The sequence below is a fragment of the Monodelphis domestica genome, chromosome 5 (assembly GCF_027887165.1).
Source record: "Monodelphis domestica isolate mMonDom1 chromosome 5, mMonDom1.pri, whole genome shotgun sequence".
NCBI lineage: Eukaryota > Metazoa > Chordata > Mammalia > Didelphimorphia > Didelphidae > Monodelphis > Monodelphis domestica.
Window position 1 is genome coordinate 185,489,772 of NC_077231.1, and position 19,883 is coordinate 185,509,654.

General features: G+C 33.2%; 1 protein-coding gene across 1 annotated transcript in view; it reads left to right on the forward strand.

Annotated features, from left to right (window-relative positions):
• Positions 1-19,883, forward strand: part of CFTR (CF transmembrane conductance regulator) — a 204,836-nt gene that overhangs the window by 136,950 nt on the left and 48,003 nt on the right. The window contains exons 19-21 of the mRNA XM_056799582.1: positions 4,640-4,790; positions 6,085-6,312; positions 9,032-9,132. Coding sequence (XP_056655560.1) covers positions 4,640-4,790; positions 6,085-6,312; positions 9,032-9,132 — 480 coding nt within the window. The remainder of the gene's footprint in view (positions 1-4,639; positions 4,791-6,084; positions 6,313-9,031; positions 9,133-19,883) is intronic.

Sequence of the window (19,883 nt, forward strand, 5' to 3'; positions counted from 1 at the left end):
AGGTCATATTTCAGAGTTTTGTGGGCTAAGTGCTTGATACCTTTAATCTAGATGATGGAGGTTTCTGGAAAATTGATTGCCTTATAAAATAATTTTTAATAGAACTTAGAAGAGGTATCTTCTTTGCTTTCTTGAGGCAACTTTCTAAAACATATACAGTAACTTAGTGTATAATCTAAATTGTTTTCTTTGCTTTTACCATGGTTTCTGTTTTGTAGTATGTCTTGTTCTTGAGAGAAAATTGGTTTCTGTTAAAATAGGGCTATGATTCGTTATTTCCCCCCTTATTAAGGGAGCCCTAAGTTTTTGAAATTTGTTTGTTTTCCCTGGGAATATAGAACTAGTATGATAAGGAGAGAAGTTTCCCTAGAACATACTAACTTGGTGATAGAAGGGACCTTAGAGATCATCTAGTCACCAAATTAGTCTATGAATCAGCTAACACATATAAAAAAACCTATCATGGGGACAGCTAGGTGGCTCAGTGGATTGACATCCAGGTCTAGAGACAGGAGGTCCTGGGTTCAAATCTGAATTTAGATACTTCCTGGCTGTATTATGCTGGACACCATTTCCTGGCCCCTTCACTTTACTACTTTGGAACCAATCCATAGTATTAAATCTAAGATGGAAGGTAAGGGTTTAAAAAAAGTTTACCGGGTTAGGTCCCAATAAATTAAAGACAAGAAAGAAAACAATTCTTTCTCTTAATAAGTGTACATGCTATTGAGGGAGACAGTACATGCTTGTAAGTATCTGTAGCAGAAATTTATGCCAAAGAAATGCAAGGTAGTTAGGAAAAGAGGGCATGAGCAATTAAGGGAAGGAAGAAAGGAATCAGAAAAAAAATGATATAAAAAGAGGCACTTGAATTATGTCTTAAAAGAAATGAAAATTTCTTTGAAATGGATATGAGGAGAGTGTGCAATAGAAGGGTGCAAAGAAAGGAGTTGAGAGATGATTTACCATATGAAGGAATAGTAGAGATTGTATAATTTGACCATAGAGCATGGGAAGGGCAGTAGTCTACTTGAATTAATATGCAAATTAGGAAATTGGTGCCCAGAGATGTCTGAATCTTTTCCAACTAACCAGCAAGATAATGGCAGAGTTTAAAATATAAATTAGATTTCCCGAGTCCTAGCCCATTTTCCATTGTACCAGCATTGCCTATAAGAGGACTGATTAAATGATGCATGTAGATATAGGCATATTAGAATCTTTTAGTTGAAGAAGCAACTTTGATGATTAATTTTGCAAATGCTTTCTTCTCTTATTTACTTTATGAAACCTTCAAAGCATATAAATAGCAATATAAAAAGCAAATAACTAGAAGTAGAATAATGAAATATTCTACTACACATAGAAAAATGAAATAATGGTGAAAGCTTCATTAGCTATAATACATCTGAAAATAAGTTTCTAATCTTAAGTTGGCTAATTATAGGAAATTAAGACATCAGAAAAAATAGCTACGTCATGAGTTTAAATAAAAAAACATTCTTTCTCAATTTTATACATATTCCTAATATTCTAATCTTCCCATTCTTTCTAAACTATGCTCTGCAGAGTTACAAAAAACCTGTTTGTCAAATCCAATGTCTTTTCTCAGGGCTCATCCTCCTTAAACTTTCTGCAGCCTTTGATACCAGTTACCACCTTCTTCTCTATATTTTCTCCTCCTTTGCTGAAAAGATTTCAGTAATTCCTGATTACTAGAGAACAACACACAAATACTTTATCCTGGTATTTAAGGCCTTCAAAAGTCTGATTTCAACCTCATTTTCCAGCCTGTTTTTCATAGTTCTCCTTCACATATTCTGCTTTCCAGCTAAATTTGGAGGAACTATTAAATATTTCTTCATATCAAAGTAATCCTCCCACCTCCATTCATTTGTACAGGTTCACCCTCATACCAGCAAGCATTCTCATATTCACATTGAAATCCTCTTCTTTTTAAGGCTCAATTGAGATAGAAACCTCCTCCATTAATACTCTCATGATCTTCTTAAATCAAAATGACTCTCTTCCTGAAATTTTCTTATAAAATTTTTGTAGAATCTCTAATAGTAGGCTCTTCTTCTTCCTCATAATATTTCTTTGCCTACCTGGCATCGTAATTGTTATATCACTTCATTATATTGTAAGCTCCTTGAGACCAAGAAAGGTGTCTTTTTTGTCAATGTATTTGTAGTGTCTATAAAGTATTTGACACTTATTGAGTTTTCATAAATATTTATTGAATTCAATGGACTTGAATTACTGATTCATTCATTGTAATGATTTCCCCAAAGATAAAAATGTTATTGGCAAAAGTATTCATAACCAGATCTCCAAGTCCAGTCCTTTTTTTACTATGCATGTTTCTTCTGTTATTTGGGACCAGACGGTTTTACCCTAGGAACACAGATTTCTAGTTAGAAGGGGTCTCAGAAATGACATAACCCAGCCTTCTAATTTTATAGCCGATGATACTGAGGTCCAATAAGTAGTAGCTTGACCAAGGTCACATAACTAGTAGGTGGTAGACCTGGTATAGGACTATTGCTATAATGTTTAGAGATATTGGATTTGGAGTTAACGTCAAATCCTGCCTCTGACATTTACTAACACCTCCCATGGCAAGTCACTAAACCTCACTGGGCCTTAGCGAATGCTGTAAGATAGTCAGTCTTATATGAATGGAATGTAGCCTTTGTTGTTGGAGAGAATTTCTCATGGTGACAAGAAATTCATGGCACTCTGGATAAGTAGAATTTGAAAGCAAATGACTGAGAAATAATCATTTGATTTTTGTGTATTTATGGAAACACAAAACCATTCTTAAATGATGGCTGAAATAGATTAGTCTAGATCTGAGTGACAGAATACCTGAAAAGTCATATTATAGCTGGCATAAAGCACCCATCACCCATGGAAATGAATAATGAGGGCAATGATCTGGAACAGCATTTAATGTAGAATACTACAATGGGCATAATTCATAATTCTCCTATTCAAAAGTTACTTCATACATTAGGTGAATATGTTTTTTGTGAATGATGCTTCAAGAACCATCTGGAACTGTGAATAATAATTTAGGATAGATTTAAATTAGTTTTCATAGCCTAAATCATTCACTTTTAATATCCTGTACAAATTTCTGTTTTTCAGAAAAAGATACAAAATGAAATCTCACATACAAACACATGTACTGTACTTGTAATTTTATTGGTATAAAGATCTCTGAGATGAGAAACTCTTTCCAATTCAGGAAAGAACCTTCTAAGAACTTACCATTTTAGAGAGTCGTGTAGATCAGAAGTGTCAGACATCTAGCCTGCTGGCCACAGGCAGCTCACAATACTCTTCAGTCCCAACCATACTAAAATCAGTTCTTAAATAAACATGTGTGGTTTTCTAAGCCAGTATGCTGACAGCATGAATCCTTATGTACAATATGATTGGCCAAAGTCTATTTGAGTTTGATACCACTGACCAGTGGTGTCAAACAGAAAAAGATTTCTGAAGCCGCATATTGACTTAGAAAACCACAAATCAACATTATCTATCTTTGAAAGTATTTCTAATTATTTTGTAAAATGTTTACCAATTACATTTTAAACTGGTTCTGGGCAGCCCAATAGGCAATGAGCTTGATGGTGCAGAAATAGAGTGCTAAGCAGCCAACTATCTTGCCTATGATCACATAGCCAGTATCTGTCAGAAATGGGACAAGAAGCCAGTTTCTTTCTGATTGAGACCAACTCTATCTATTTTGTCAAGCTGCCTCTTCAATATTTAGTATGTGAGTTTTTCCAGTGTTTTCAAAGGATATAATAAATTTCTCAAAATTGTTCAAAGCAAAATTTCATATATACATACTTATAGACAAATATATTTGAATGTGGTAGCTAAGTGGCACAATGGATAGAGTGCTGGAACTAAAGTCAGAAAGACTCATAATTCTTGAATTCAAATCTGGCCTCAGACACTTAGCAGCTCTTTGACCCTGGGCAAATCATTTAACACTGTTTACCTCAGTTTCCTCATCTGTCAAATGAGTTGGAGGAGGAAATGGGAAATCATTGTAGCATCTTTCCAAGAAGGCACAATTGAAATGGTTGAACAACAAAAATGTGTGCATGCATGCATGCATGCATATGTACAATCTCACATTTTAGAAGTGTGGGGTCCACTTTTCTCACAACAGTTCTATGAGGTTAGAAATCCAAGTATTATCATATTGCCTTTATAGATGGAGGAGACTGGAACTCAAAAAACTGTGACTTCTTCATAGTTACATGGCTAGTTAGTGATAAAGCTGGCAACAGGAAGATTAGGGCTTTGAACTCAGATCATCTGACTTCAAGACACCTGGTGTTCTTTCCACTTGTCCAATATTCTATTTCTGACAAAATTAAGATGATAACATTCCAAAAAAGTTAATAGCATCATTTATCATAGAAGTCTCCAAATCAGTGCTTTCAAACTGTACAGTTGTGTCTAAATTGTTGTTTGTTCCTAAGAGAAACCCTCCCAGATTAACAAAAGACCTGACTAATACAACAAAACCCTAGGAGACAAATCCCCAGTCTCTGCTATGTCCATGCTCTGAAAAAGAAACATTTATTCTCACCATTTTTTTTAAATCCCACAGTTAATACTGATTGTATTTGGAGCTCTCATTGTAGTGTCAGCCATACGACCATATATCTTTCTGGCAACAATGCCCGTGATAGCAGCCTTTATTATGTTAAGGGCATATTTCCTCCAAACCTCCCAGCAGCTAAAACAACTGGAATCTGAAGGTATGGCCAATAAGTCCTCTTTTCATATTATAAACAAATCTTAGTAAGCTATTTTTAGCTTTTACTTGGGTTGTGTTTCTCTTTTATATCTTTTCTTCTATTATTTTTTTCCTTATAGAAAAACAAAAGTCTTTTAAAAGCAAGACAGCAATACCATTAGGTCTGTTTCCTAAAGTGATCAGGAAAAAAGAAAAAAGGAACTCTATGTTCTAAAATATTTATAGAAGCTTTCTTTGTGGTGGCAAAGAAATGGAAATTAAAGGGATGTCCATCATTTGGGGAATTGCCAAGCAACTTGTAGTAGATGATTGTGATAGAATATTACTGCACCATAAAAAATGATGAGCATATTAATTTTTTAAAACATGGAAAATTTAAATTTAAAAGATTTAATTTAAATAACCTGGAAAAACCCTCCATGCAATTATATTAATTATATAAACCTATATGAACTTAGCTGGAGTTCCCTATATCAATGAAATAACAAGTCTAGAGAGAATAAAAAACAAAACAATGGAAAAGAAAACAAATATAATTGGATTTTTTTTCTGGACACCCTAAGATTTATAGCAAAGGTTTCCTTTAACTGCATTGCCCACAAACAATGTTTTCATACACTTTCCAACTTCTTTTATTTATGGGCCTCCAAATAATGCAGGGGGCTGCTTGAATAGTGTTTAAACCCATGAGTTTCATGTATGGTTTTGAAAGCAATAGTTCAGTATTATCTCCAGTGTTATGTGATTTGTCCAGAAATCAGTGACCATGAGATGAACAAGAATTGTCCAGAATGCAGAGAATTGTCCATGAGTGAATTGTTGTCTGCCCAAAGAGAAATAGCACCCTTCTAGTAAAATGAAAGACCTTTCAAAGGGTTGAAGAAGATGCTTTTTTAGGATTTTTTTTCTGAGCATCTCTGACTCATTTAAGACATTGGTAAGCCCCAGGACACATCCTTCAATGTTAACCATGAAAAATAATTCTTTTTAGATAATCTTATGATTCTGGAATCACTGTTAAATTTTGATCAGTGAACACATCAGGTAATAGAGACATGATAAATCAGGAAAACAAAGATGGAGCAAATCTTACTATACTTAAACTTTTCTTAAAAAGTGAAATGCATTACAGAAAAATAACAAATCACCTCATTACAATAAAAATCCCATACTTTCATCTAAGCAAGGATATCTCACTTGCTAGTTCTTTTAAATTATGCTTTTATTGGTGGCATAATGTCCATCTTTATAGTTTATTAAAATATTTACTCTGTTTTTAATTTGAATACTTCCAGCCAGGACTCCAATTTTTACTCATCTGGTTACAAGTTTAAAGGGACTGTGGACTCTACGAGCTTTCGGACGCCAACCGTACTTTGAGACTTTGTTCCATAAAGCTCTGAATTTACACACAGCAAATTGGTTCCTATACCTGTCCACACTCCGCTGGTTCCAAATGAGAATAGAAATTGTTTTTGTCATCTTCTTCATTGCTGTGACCTTCATCTCCATTTTAACTACAGGTACCATAATCTGACCAGATAATCTTTGAAGTATTTGTATTTAAGGTGTTATGTTTTTACAATGCTGCATTTTTGTGATCACATATTATTTAATATCCATTTTCCATATTTTGTTGTAATAGTGCGTAATTTTTTGAAGTTGGATTATTGCTGGCATATTATCCCCATTTTTCATATGGCAGAACTGAGAGAAAATCAATGCTTTGTTGGAAATCACACAACAGGAAAAGGACTTACTTGATTACCCAACCAATATTTTATTTATGGAATGGAATAAGCATTTTTATGGTACCTGTTATGTGTCAGATCCTGTGCTAAAAGCTTTACAGATATGATGTTATTTGAACCTAACAACCACTCTTGGGGTATATGCTCTTATTATACCCATTTTACATTTGAAGAAATTGTAGCAGAAAAGTAACTGGCCCCGGGATACATAATTAGGAAGTACCTGAAGACAAATTTGAACTCAGGTCTTCCTGACCTAAGGCCCAGATTTTTATTCACTATGCTATTTAGTTGCCTAGTTACTAAAAAACACTGCTTCCTGGCTGTTCAACAAGGCTAAGCATTTTTTTTTTTGGTTGAAGAAGTTCAAGTTAACAAAGATAGAAGCTCCAAATTAAAAAATTTGGCTCAGTAAATTGTCAATCTAAAACATCATAAATTCAATTATTTCAAAAATGAGAGGCTATTATAGGATATTATATTTCAAGGTTTCTTCTCCTCTGTGGTTGTGCCTACTAAAATTGTGTATGATTCTGTCTCTTCAGTATTTGAACTCTTTCTAACTGCTTACTGTATATTTTATTTGACCTGGAAACTCTGAATTTTATTTTTATTTCTCAGAATTTTTTTTCTGGAGTTTGTGCTAAGAGACAACTAATAGATTCTTCCTATTTCCAGAAGTGGGATCTGAACGTGTATTCTTGCTCCAAATCTAACACTTCATGTACCATCCCACAATCCTTCCTATTGCATTGTCAATATCTTATGGGTGAAGAAAAGTCTTTTTTCATTTTTTGCGTCACCAATGCTTAGTGTAGTTCCTTGAATATTATGGACAATAAATGTTTGTTGAATTTAAAAAATGATAGGCTAATATTTTATTTTTCAACAAAATCAAATAAAATAATTTCAGGAGAAATGATTGGATAACAAAGTGTTGGGTATGGGTAAATCCATATGAATGGATGAAGAAGAATATTATAAAATGGAATTCATTTGAAATTTGAACATTTATTTCTATATGGCACATTCTGTTTTCTCATTTTTATTATTAGTCATTTTTTAGTGATGTCTGAATCTTTGTGACACCATTTGGGGTTTTCTTGGCCAAGATACCAAAGTGGTCTGCCATTCCCTTCTCCTGTTTTCTTATTTACTTAAGCATTATTTTCTATTATAGAGAATTAATTATATTTTTTTCAGAAATTCGGATTAAAAGCAAGCAAACTAGTTCATAGTAAATATAAAAACAGTCTACATAGAAAATTTTATTATGAAATATTGCATTTCTCAGAAGATAAGATACATTAAGTGAGGTAGCTTGGCCTGGGGTTCAAATCCTGTCTCTGACACTTTAGCTGGTAGACATGGACAAGTAACCCTATCAGTTCCCAAAGCATCTCTTAATGATGATATCAGCAAAGTGAATTTCCAGATTAGGACTATTCCACAATGATTAAGTCGCTAGTCTAGATTAACATGAAACAAAATCCACCAAAGAAGTCCTGTATGAAATGTCAAATGAAATCAATCACAATAGAGGAACAATTTTTGGGGAAATATAACAAAAGAAATTTTGGACATGTAGACCGATCTACAGGATTTTAATTTTAGCCAACTTTATTTTTTTAGGCATGTTAGAATGCTTCTTCTGGGCCAAAATATATGTCCAAACTTTGTTTTCAATTCTGTTTTTATATGATTCTTAGAAAATTATTTGGGAAGTAGATTACATCAGATAAGATTTTTTTAAACCATTAAAATAACATATATTTTGTTCTAATCCTGGTTCCAATTTTCAAAGGGATATTTTGAGAGCCCTAGGGAAGTCTTAACTTAAGAAAAATAAAAACAGCCACTACATTATTATTGAGGCTAAGAAAAGTTTCTCTCCTAGGTAAAAGTAACAGTGTATATAAATGACTGAAAAGGCCTACTGTAGCAAACTATTCTTACCTTTATGCTTATTGTTAAATATTTTGGACTGCCAAATATAGTACAAAGTGCCTTTGGGTTTTGTATTAGGGAGAGATTTTATCTGGTTTGTAGAAATTAAAAAAGAATTAGCTTTAAAATGGGTTTTCAGAAATTGAGAGGTTTTCCAAGGTGGAGATGGGAAAAAAGACATTTTAGGCAAAGGGACTACATTAAATGAAGGCATGAAGGTAGGAAATGCCTAGTTATTTAGGGGGAATGAACTCTGTTTGGGAGAAGTCGAGTCCATGGGGCCTCTAGTACATCCAGTTAGAGGTGCCCAGCAGGGAATTAGTAATGTCCCATGTACAAAATGAAGCCAACCAAATAATATAATCATAGTATGATGATTTTATTGTGCCTATAAATAGCAGGGAGATGTTGGGCCATGTAGAAATTATAGAAATAAAAATATAAGAGAGTGCAAGAGAATTTTCTACCTATTATGTGTGCTGTACTTTTTTACAGTTGAATTACCTAAAGTAGCTTTTTTTTCTTTTTTCTCTTTAACCTTTAGGAAATGGAGAAGGAGAAATTGGAATTCTTCTAACTTTAGCCATGAATATCATGAGTACCTTGCAGTGGGCTGTGAACTCCAGCATAGATGTGGACAGTTTGGTAAGAAATGAATGTCAGAGCATCTTTTATTTTCCTTAAGTGATTTAAACTGTGGGGATGTGGGAGTGGAGAGGGCAATGAGTAAGATGGAATAGCATTTGAGATATTAAGATTTTATGAATAGACTTCTCCAATAAATTAATGGATTCATCGTATTTTTTACTTAAATCAGGTGAGAGCATGAGGGAGAACCTTCAAAGTTTTTCATTTAGCTGTGTCAGGTAAATTTCTTATTTCAAATAACCACATGCTATTTTAGCATACATAATTGGTCTTCATATCTTGCCCCCCAAATCACCTGTTTCCTTTAAGTACATCATAAAAAACAATAGCTCAGAATTAAAGTATCAAATAATGTAAAAGAAGACTCATTCATATATGTCATAACCTGAAAAAATAATCTACTGATTTAATTTATAAAAGGAACAAATTTGAGGATGGAGCTATTATTTTTACTGAATTATCTCCTCAGGTGATGAATTATTACAGTCTGCCTGAATGCATTGCAAAGCTTCTCTTATTTCATTGCATATTCTGCATTAATACCCAAGTGTACTTTCTAGTGGTAATGACTTGGTTTTGATTGTCCCTTCATAAATCCCTCTGTTACCATAAACAAATCCACATAACAGCCATTTGTTTGGTGTTTCTTCAACATTTTGTTATTTTGGTTCATGTGAATACTATCTCATTCCATTCTTGGATTTTAGACATTTTTTGAACTCTTTACAGAATCAAACCATTTTCAAAGACATTCAACAAATTCAATTGGATGTATATGCTTTTTAGCATTTACTATTACTTGGTAAAGCCATGGTTTTTTGCTCAAAAAGTATTCCTGTAAGGTTTTGACCTATTGTGTGCCCTGAAAAAAAAAAGTTGCTCAATTCTTTGCTTCTTGTCGGAGGTTGTCAAGATACTTTTAAAATCTGTTATGGTCTATTTTCATAGTTCTGAAAGTGTACATTAAGTGTACATCTTACTGCCTATATATTAACTGCTTTAAATATGTGGTTAAATTATTACAGGATACCAATAATTCTCAATATATTTTGCCATAGCTTTCTCTTTGATACCTTAACGCCTTGTTTATTTTGTCTGTAGGAAATTAAGATAGATGTAAGTGGCCACTGGTTCATTTTGGTTTCTAGATTGGAGCCTGAAACTTTCAGACTTTACTTACTTTACCTAATGTTAAGAATTTTACAAAGAGTTCAAATAATCTTCTAATACCAACAGAGAAAGATTTTACAAGATGAAAGAACTATGTAGGCTCATGTAGCTTGATTTTATACAGTTATATCATGTAATTAATAAGATGTTTTGGTTTAATCCATTTTGTATTTTGAAAGTCATTAGGAGAGGTCATGATAGATTCAAGACTAGATAGAACCATGTTGAGTTTAAATTGTCTCACTTATTTTATGTAAGTTTTTCTTAAAATAATTGAGGATGGTTTTACATGTGGACATCATATGCGCTAGTATTCTCACTCTTTTTAGGTATATTTTACCTACTTACAGTATATAAATAAAGCATAAATATGGAAGTGAGTCAAACATTTTGTGATAAAGTTAGTATTGATGATATATGATATAGTCATTTGCAGTGGCTTAGTTGATAATGACTAAATTGGTAATGAGTTGTTCTTTATATCCCTATAATTCCCTGGCACATTCTTTCCCCCCTTCTTTGCTTATATAATTATTTATAGATGATTTTTAATGACACAGGTTATGAATGCTTATATGAAGTATATAAACACATTGTTGACTTGAATCAACAGAGAGATTCTTGTTGTCTTCTTTTGATATAGATAAATGATGTCTTCTATTAGGGAAGGTGGAATCAGAGTTTTATCTGACAGTGAGTTGGTAAAGTGCTTTCCAGCTGCTTCATGTGCCATAGTGGGGCACTTCAGCAAATGCTTATAGATCTGATCTACCCCCTCTACTTTCCAGTTTTGCATGCAAGCTAGAGTTTGTCACCTTCCTTGATTTAATTGTTCTTTAATTAATTATATTAACAGTATACACATTTTCCCCATACTTTGTCCAACTTCCGTTTTCATTTTGTTGTTTTTCCAGGGTACATTTAGGTTGATGTTATCCAGGGATATAAAAAGTGATTAATAAGATCTTTGAATTGACTCCTCTAATTTAGAAGGCATTTTGGAGATGACGATGAGTTTAAGACTTAAGACTTACTATTTTTTCACTTTCTATATGGTATATTGTATTTCTTACGAATGATCAGGAATTTTCTATATCCTTCTTTGAGGGTTTTTCCTCCTTTTGATTTCCTTATTTTCCAAACCTGTAAGGTTTTTCATTGATTTTTAACTATTAATTTTGTTCTTTGAACATCTTTGACTCCTTGTATTACCTTAGCCTTTTGACATTTGCTTTTGATTACTTATTAAGGGATTCTAAAATTTCTGACATATATTTCATTTTCTGGATTCCTTTTTACATGTTTCTTTTTTCATTTCCTTTAGTTGATCAGTATTGGTTTCAGGTTTTCTATTTCATGTAGCCCCTAGACTTTGATAGAATCTTTCAATATCTTCAGACACATAATAGCTCCCTCAGCTAAATTCCAACATGGTGGTATTTGATATTGTCCTTAGGGGTTTTCCTTGAAAACTCTACCTTTCCTTGTTTAGTTTTTATGATTTTGACAGCCAACACACATATTTTTTTGCATGCAAATTTTGAAAGGTTTTAATACTTTCTATTATATTTTGTGAGCAGATGAATTTATTCATGATGGTTATAGCAAATGTTAGCTTTTATAACTTGCTTTGTTTTGGTTAAATTGGCCTGTTTGTTGGATTCATAATGCCAAATTCAGAAAGAGATTTTTAGAACCATAGTCTGAGGATGCCTGTCTCCTTTACAAAGTCACTTAAAACATTATGGTTTTTATATCTTTCATCATGTTTCATTATTAGATAGAATTTCTAGAATTTACATTAAATAAGAATTTCCTGTGGTCTCAGGATTCTCTTTTTATTTCAGTATCTCCTCAATTTCATCTCTAGGGTTATCTAATCTTAGCTGAGAATTGAAATGTTATTACTCTAGATATGACGATGATAATTATTTTAATAGCTTTCATATCATATATTTAAACAAGGTATAATAAAACAGAATGGTTTCCCCTATTTCTATCTAAATATTTTGTTCTTCCATATTAAATTATCTGAAGGAAAAAATCTACATTTTAGCTACATTTTCCTTCTGTATAACATAAATCAGAAACAAGCAAAGAAAAAAAAAAGTCATAACACTGTATCATGTGTCTACTAGCTTCATCCAGCCACTATAGTAATGATGGCAAAAAACAAAATCAAATGTTTGCTTCCATTACATTAAAGACATATAAAGTTATAACTTTATCTATGTTCCTTTAGACTGGATAACTTCAATAAAACTTTGGTGAATTTTGATTACCTTCAATATGAAAGTGTTGCCATATTTTAAAATATACATTCTCTGCTTTCTGACTTTCCAGTAAGCATTGTCAGTGTTAGACTCAACCTTACTGTCTTATTTCTCCCATAATATCAAATCCACCAGAATACTTAATGAATGCTCTTTGATGCTCATTGTCTAGGACTGACAGAGTCATAGCTAAGTAATTAAAATACTTTCATCAATATTATCAACCAATATCTGGGGCAGAGAGGGGAGGTAGAAGTTGTATCTGTATTCTTAATTTTCTATTTAAAAAGTATTACCTTAAACTTTGGTGGTGAGGAGCAATTTTGATATAAATTTCCAATATTAAATCTAACTCTTCCAAATCTGAGAAGACAAAACAAAACCTCTAAATGAAGAGAAAACATAAAGCTCACTATTTCAATTTAGTTTAGTGTAGTCTATCAACTATTTGCATCAAGGATCCAAAGAGGACTTGATGGACTGCTTGTTAATACTATTAAAAGATTATTTTGTTTTTCAAAAAATGGGTGCTATTGCCTTACCTTTAAGCTTACCCATGGGCCCATTTCGTAGAATTGAATTTTAAGAGAACTATTTGGATGAGGTCATTCTAATATGGTAAGAAATGCTTTTGGATGAGATCCATGATTGATCTGCCTCAAATTTCATGCTATGGAATTGTGGTTCATTCATATAACCCTTGTTTTGCACAGTTCTAGGTGTCTTACCTATAAGATAGAATATGTGCCTACAAATAGATTTTTAATATGAATTAAGGAATGTTGGTATACTTTTCTTTTTAAAACATTTTATTTGTATAATACCAAAGGGTAAAATCTAAATATTATACTTTCAATTAATTATGATTTCTTCTCTTAACATTCCTGCTGCAGTGGAGATGACTATAAAGCTATGCCATGAAAAAAGCACTGAGCTCAGAGTCAGAACAGACCTAAGTTTCAAATCCCACCTCCAACACTTACTAGTTGTTTGACTTTGTGTAAGTCATTCAAGAGATCTTTCTGACTCCAGGCCCAGCACTCCATCCACTGATCCACTTAGCTGCCTTGTAGAGGAAAAAAGGTTAAATGCCTTGACTACGGTCACAAAAATTACTGGCTTTATTATTGTCATTATTTATTCTAGATAATCAATGAAAAAGTATAAAGAATAAGTGGTCAATGATGTCAAATGATACAGAGTAGTAAAGGAGAATGAAAAATATTGAGGCCATTGCATTTTGCCATGAAGATATTATTAGAGATCTTAAAACATTTTAGCAGATTTTTGGAGCTATAACCCAAATTGTTAGGGCCTGAGCAAATGAGTGAGTGAAATGAAGTAAAGGTAACAAAATCAAACTGTATGTCAAAAGAAGTTTGAGTGGAGGGATAGAAGTCAGCTTTAAGATTTCAAGCTCAGAGGGAGGAACTAGAATAACAAATGAGATGGAAAAGGCACAAAAGAACTTGATCTGACATTTCTGTAATGATTTGAAGTTTATGAAGCACTTTACATAAATAATATCTCATCCTCCTAACAACCTGTGTAGTAAATACTAGCATTAGCATTATCATTCCTCCTTGACTGATGAGATAAAAAAGCTGAGAAGCAAAAGGGTAAAGCTAATTGCCTATGGTCATGCAATTAGAAAATATAAGTAGCCAGATCTGAGCCCAGGCTTTCTAGACTCCAAGTCCAACACAATTTCCATTCTACTTTGATGCCTCTTGATCTCCCAAAAATGACCCAAAGTAAAAGAGTCTGTAGGTATTTCAGGAAGGGGCAGTACACTTGGAGCCTTCATCTCTACCAACAACTCAATTTCTACATTGACTCTGTTTACAAAATATTGCACAAGGAGAAGGGGAACTAAAAAAAGAGCCATCGTATTTAGCATTAGTGATCTGGTTGAGAACATTTTTAGTAAAATGTTGAGAGCACAATCCGGTTTACAGTCTGATATCAATAAATCAACAACATGCAAGCATTTGTTAAGTGCCTCCTTTGTGCCTAGTAAATAGGCATGTAGTAAGGCTTTAAGTGATTTTGGCTTCAAAATCATATTTGTTAAGGCTTTATATGGAAACATTTAATCTAATTATGTCATATTGTTATTGTTGGTTAGAAATATCCTGTACTCTTTTACTATGGTTGCTTTAATCAAAATCTCAAGTTGTTTACTTTTATTTTAAGAGTGTTTCTGTGCAAGGCTACTTAATAATTTATTTCCCCTTCATCAGAAAATAGAAGTTATTTCTTTTTTGCTTATTATTCTCATCTTCTACAATAGGTATTAACAAGTCTCAGAGGACCCATTAATGATTTTTACTACTTCCCTCCTTTATGTGCTACAATAGAAACCTCCTTGAAAACCATCCTCATCTGTGTTTTGGCTTCTACTAATTACATTTCCTTTAGAATTTGCCTGTATTCGTGCTAAAATGAAATTAGCAGGAATTCTGATTTTCCTGAATCTATCTTTGAATCTTATATATGCATCCCTTTAAAGATTCTTAAGGATTATTTCCAGCACATTTTCCCTGCTCCCAGTCATGTAGATTTCTTCTCCAACAGATATGGAACTATAAGAAGGGATATGATGCAATGGAAATAAAACTAGATTTGGAGTTCAGTAGAGAGCAAGGTTTGAATCCTACTTTGTGATCACTAGAAATTCACATAACCTGAGACTGCTTCCATAGAATAGTACTGATAATGCAGGTAATACTAAACTCACAAGGTTGTTAAAATAAAACGAAATTCTGTATATAATAAAAAAAAAAACAACTTTACAAGCCTTCAAGTGCTATGTAAGTGTTTGGTATTGTTGCTGTCTTTGAGATGGACTCTTGTTATAGAATAGATAATGGCATAATTCTTTGCTTCACTTCCTTTTCCAAACTGCGGATAGTACAACTTTCTCATTTCCACAGAAGTTTGGGCAATTTTTGCACACTTTAGATTTTAACAGTTAATTCTGCCTCAGAATTCTGGGCTATTGCTTCTGGACAACTGTAATAATGGTCCACAGAATTATAATTTACTTGAAAATCCTTTTGCTATATTTATTTAAAAAATTAACCTTTTCATGGTTCTATTACTCAAGATCTATGTTTCATTAAAATGAACTTCTTTAAATCATTGGTTAGGCATTTGAGTTGCAATAAATTAAATTCTATCACAAATTTCTTTGTTTTTTCCCTATCTTACCAATTTTTTTCTACCAATGTTTTACCATCTACTTTTAGAAACAAAAATATATATAACAAATTTAATTATTTTCTCGTGTCATCATGTATAGACATATTTTGAAAATATCTAAAGTATATATATATATATATATCAGCATCAAATAATTTCAACATGGGAAGGAAGAATGCTAGAAAAAATATAATACATTCTCCTTATTTTATAATGGGGGAAGCTAGCTAGAGCAAGAGATAGAGAGCTGGGTCTGGAGTCAAGAAGACTCATCTTTCTGAATTCAAATGTGGCATCCCTTGCTAGCTATGTGACTCTGGCAAGTCACTTAACCCTGCTTGCTTCCATTTCCTCATCTAGAAAATGAACTAGGAAAGGAAATGGCAAACCATTTCAGTATCTTTGAAAGAAAACTTCAAATGGGGTTAAGAAGAGTCAGACACAATTGAAATAATGACTTGCTTGAAGTCACTTAGCTTGTTTAAAAAAGAAGAACCTGGAACCTTCGTTATCTAGCTCTTTGGGCAATTGCTTTCCTGAGTGAGTATCTTATGATGTTCCATATTCACCAGCAATGGAATAAATTATAGATCAAATAGTGTGGGAAAATTCTTTTTTTTTAAAGAGGGAGGATTTTGAGAGCCCAGTTTATGATTCCTTTGTCTCAAAAGTATTTGATCATTTATAATAAAATTTAATAGCAAAAGAAATCCCTTTATAACAAGGCAGTCACTTGGACTTCATAGTCATGAAATTTGACTTTTATTAGCACTTAATCCATTTATTCTCTTTCATTAACTTAAAATTTTCTTTTCTCCAATTTCTGAGGCAAAATTAATTCACATCTAATTGTAATTCATTGTACCTATAAAATCTATTAAATCTCTTTTAGTCTTTTTAGCATATTTACTCTTCTGACACTGACACATTAAGATGTGATTCCTTTGTAACTAGGTGATATGTAAATTCTTTCATTAGCCTAAAAGAAAAAATGATAAGAAATTATTGACAGAGATTAATATCATGCATAAACTTTTACTGTATTAATTTAATTTCTTAGATTCCAACTTTTCACAGACAGTTATTTACTTTTATCTTCTGTTTAACTGAAGAGCTCCCTCTATTCTTTATAATTTCTTGCTTTTTCAGCAGGCAAATCTAAGTCTAAATGTACATATTAATACTTTAGTCTCTTGCCTCTCTTTTCTTTTGCATGCCCAATATCTATTGTTGTCATTCAATGGCTCTCCTCTGGGGTTACTTTAAGATATTTTCATTTTCCCCTCTTCTTTGTAAACATCAGTTTTAGCTTTGGGTTTTAGCCTAAAAAACTCTTTGCACATATGTGTTATGCTATTATACAGTCTATGGAAAACATCAATATTTGCATTTGAGACTATTAGTTTTTTAAGTCAATTGCTATTCTTTGCACGCCAAAGTGAAATATGTGATTTTTTCATTCCCCCACCAGATATTCTAAAGTGTGTTTTTTTTTCTTTGTCATTGACCTAGTTACATGATTCTACTTACTCCTCTCCTGCTGTACATGCTACCTCCAACCCTCTTTTTCTCTCCAGTACTTCCAGCATCACTTGCCAATGTACTTGCTAGAGAGTTAGATGTAATATACTGAAACTCTGAGTTTTTTCTTTTTCTTTTCCATCTCAGGATGTTCAAGGTTGATGGAGACATTACTATACCTCAGTCAGATTCACATGTTTTTAACATAACAGCATGACTGAGGAAGTCAGATAAAATGATTTTGTGAAAAATAATTGTCAAATAGTTGAACACAATTTAATGATCTTAGAAGACTGAAGCTAAAACTTGGAGCAAGCCAGAGTCACTCATTTGTGACCTGACTTTAATACCATAACTCATGGTTCCTTTAAGTTGGATAACTTTTGCTCAGGGGGAAAAAGTTCCTGAGATCTATCCAACAGATATTTTCTAGTTTACTACTTGATAGAAGCACTTCTTTCCCTTCCATACCCCAGGAAAAGCTTTGAAGGAAGGAAAGTTGATATTTTAAGCTTTCCCTTCTTCCCAGGAAGGTCTTCTTTTTATTCACCGTGTGCCTGCCCTTCTTTTCTCCATCCTTATCAGTATCTATCTTAAGTCTCATTATAACAGCTAATCTCTAAGTAAAGCATTAATTGATATTATCATAACCAAATATACATCACAATTCCCTACCTACACCCCCAAGGCTATTTACATTTTTAAAAAGTATAAAAGTATAATGTCCAGAAGGAGTTTTAACAATTGAGCACAAGGACTCTGGTTTGAGCCATCTTCCAATCTTAACACATGCTCAGTTAGTTACCCACATGTTCTGTTAATAAGGCTGAGTTATAATGGGCTGTCATCTGAGCCTTGTTAATTCTATATTACTATCAAGGACAATTCCTTCCTCCTAGGCCCTTAAACTTCAAGCCTTTATGTCATCCTCAACTCCTCACAATCTCCCATTCTCCCATATGTAATCTTTTACTAAGGTCTGTTGATTTTGCATTTGTAACATTTCTTGAATAGGTAATATTTTCTCCTCTGATATTGCTACCACTATCGTCCAGGCCCATCACCTCATACCTGGACTCTTGCAATGTTGGTTCTGCCTGCCTCAAGCCCTTCTTCAGTCTAAATCATCTTCCAGTCAGCCACAAAAGTGATTTTCCTAAGGCACAAGCCTACATCATCCTATTATTCAATAAAATTCAGGTGGCCATCATCTCCAGGATCAAATGCAAAATTCTCTGTTTGGCATTCAAAGCCCTTTACAACCAAGCTCTCTCCTAACTTTCTTGTCTTCTGATACTTTGTGCCCCACCATGTGCTCTTGGAAACAGTGATAAGGACTTCCTTACTTTTTTGTGAATAAGGCACTCCATCTCTCAGTTTTCGATGTTGCCTCTGGTTGTCCTCCATGCCTGGAATGCTCTCCCTCTTTGATTCCACCTATTACCTTCTCTGGCTTCCCTTAAATCTCAACAGAAACACCATCTTCTACAGGAAACATTTCCCAAACCACTTAATTCTAGTGCCTCCCTATATATAGCTTCTCTGTATATATTTGTTTGCTTCATTTCCCCTTGAGGAAAAGGATTGTCTTTCACCTCCTTTTTATCCCTAGGCCTTAGCACAATGCTGGGCACATAAAATTTTTGATAAATATTTATGGACCGACAACTTCTTCATTTTTTATTTTGATCATGATTTTGATAATTCTCTTAAGACTAAAAGTTTCAGAGAAGGTACAGAGTTGTATTAGTAGAGGGAGTTTCCTCACATGAGAGTTCCTTATGCCAATAAATCACAGGTCTAGTCTCAATCTTAGTCCCCTTAACAGAGCCCTGTGCATATTTTCTTGTCTTAGAGTCAAGAGAAACCTTCCAGAATGTCTGGCCAGACCTCCTTGGTATAGGATAATGCTTTTTCTTTTTTCTACTGTTGCAATATAGAACCCTTTTATTTAAAAAGGATAAAACATGAACTTGAAAACATTTCAAGGTCTGCATTTAAAGTTTTAGCAGAGAGTGAGAAGAATCCATGTATCCTGTGGATGATTCATATTGCCAGAATTTTTAAATGGAGGAAGAATGGCCTTCTACTTTTCAGAAAGTCCTGCTATTTAGAGTGAACTGAGACAGAGACCATGCCTGTGGATACTACCCTATTTCTTCAAACAGTATGGAAACCATCTCTTTAGTTATTCCTTCAAGAAATGTGTAGTCAAAGTGAACTGCATAGAGGAATACAAGCAAATATATAAGAGAAAGAAACTGAATTCTGCAAGAGGTTTTGCACGTAAATTCTAATGAATAAATCTTCAGAAGTGCTTAGAAATGTTGATGCAACTCCAAAGCAATTTTCTGTCAATAGAAACTTTCTATTTCTCCTTTGTCTTTTGATTTCTAATATTTATTCTGGGTTTCTGCAATATATGAGGTGACAGACTGTAAGATGACTAAAAAGAAAGCTGATTAGGGAAGAAGAGGAAATTATGGTTTGTCTTCATTCCTTCTGAACCTGCTGATGGCTTTCTTATTTTGAAAGGAACTTCTCCTAACAAAATAAGATTGTTAGAAGGAATGAATCCCT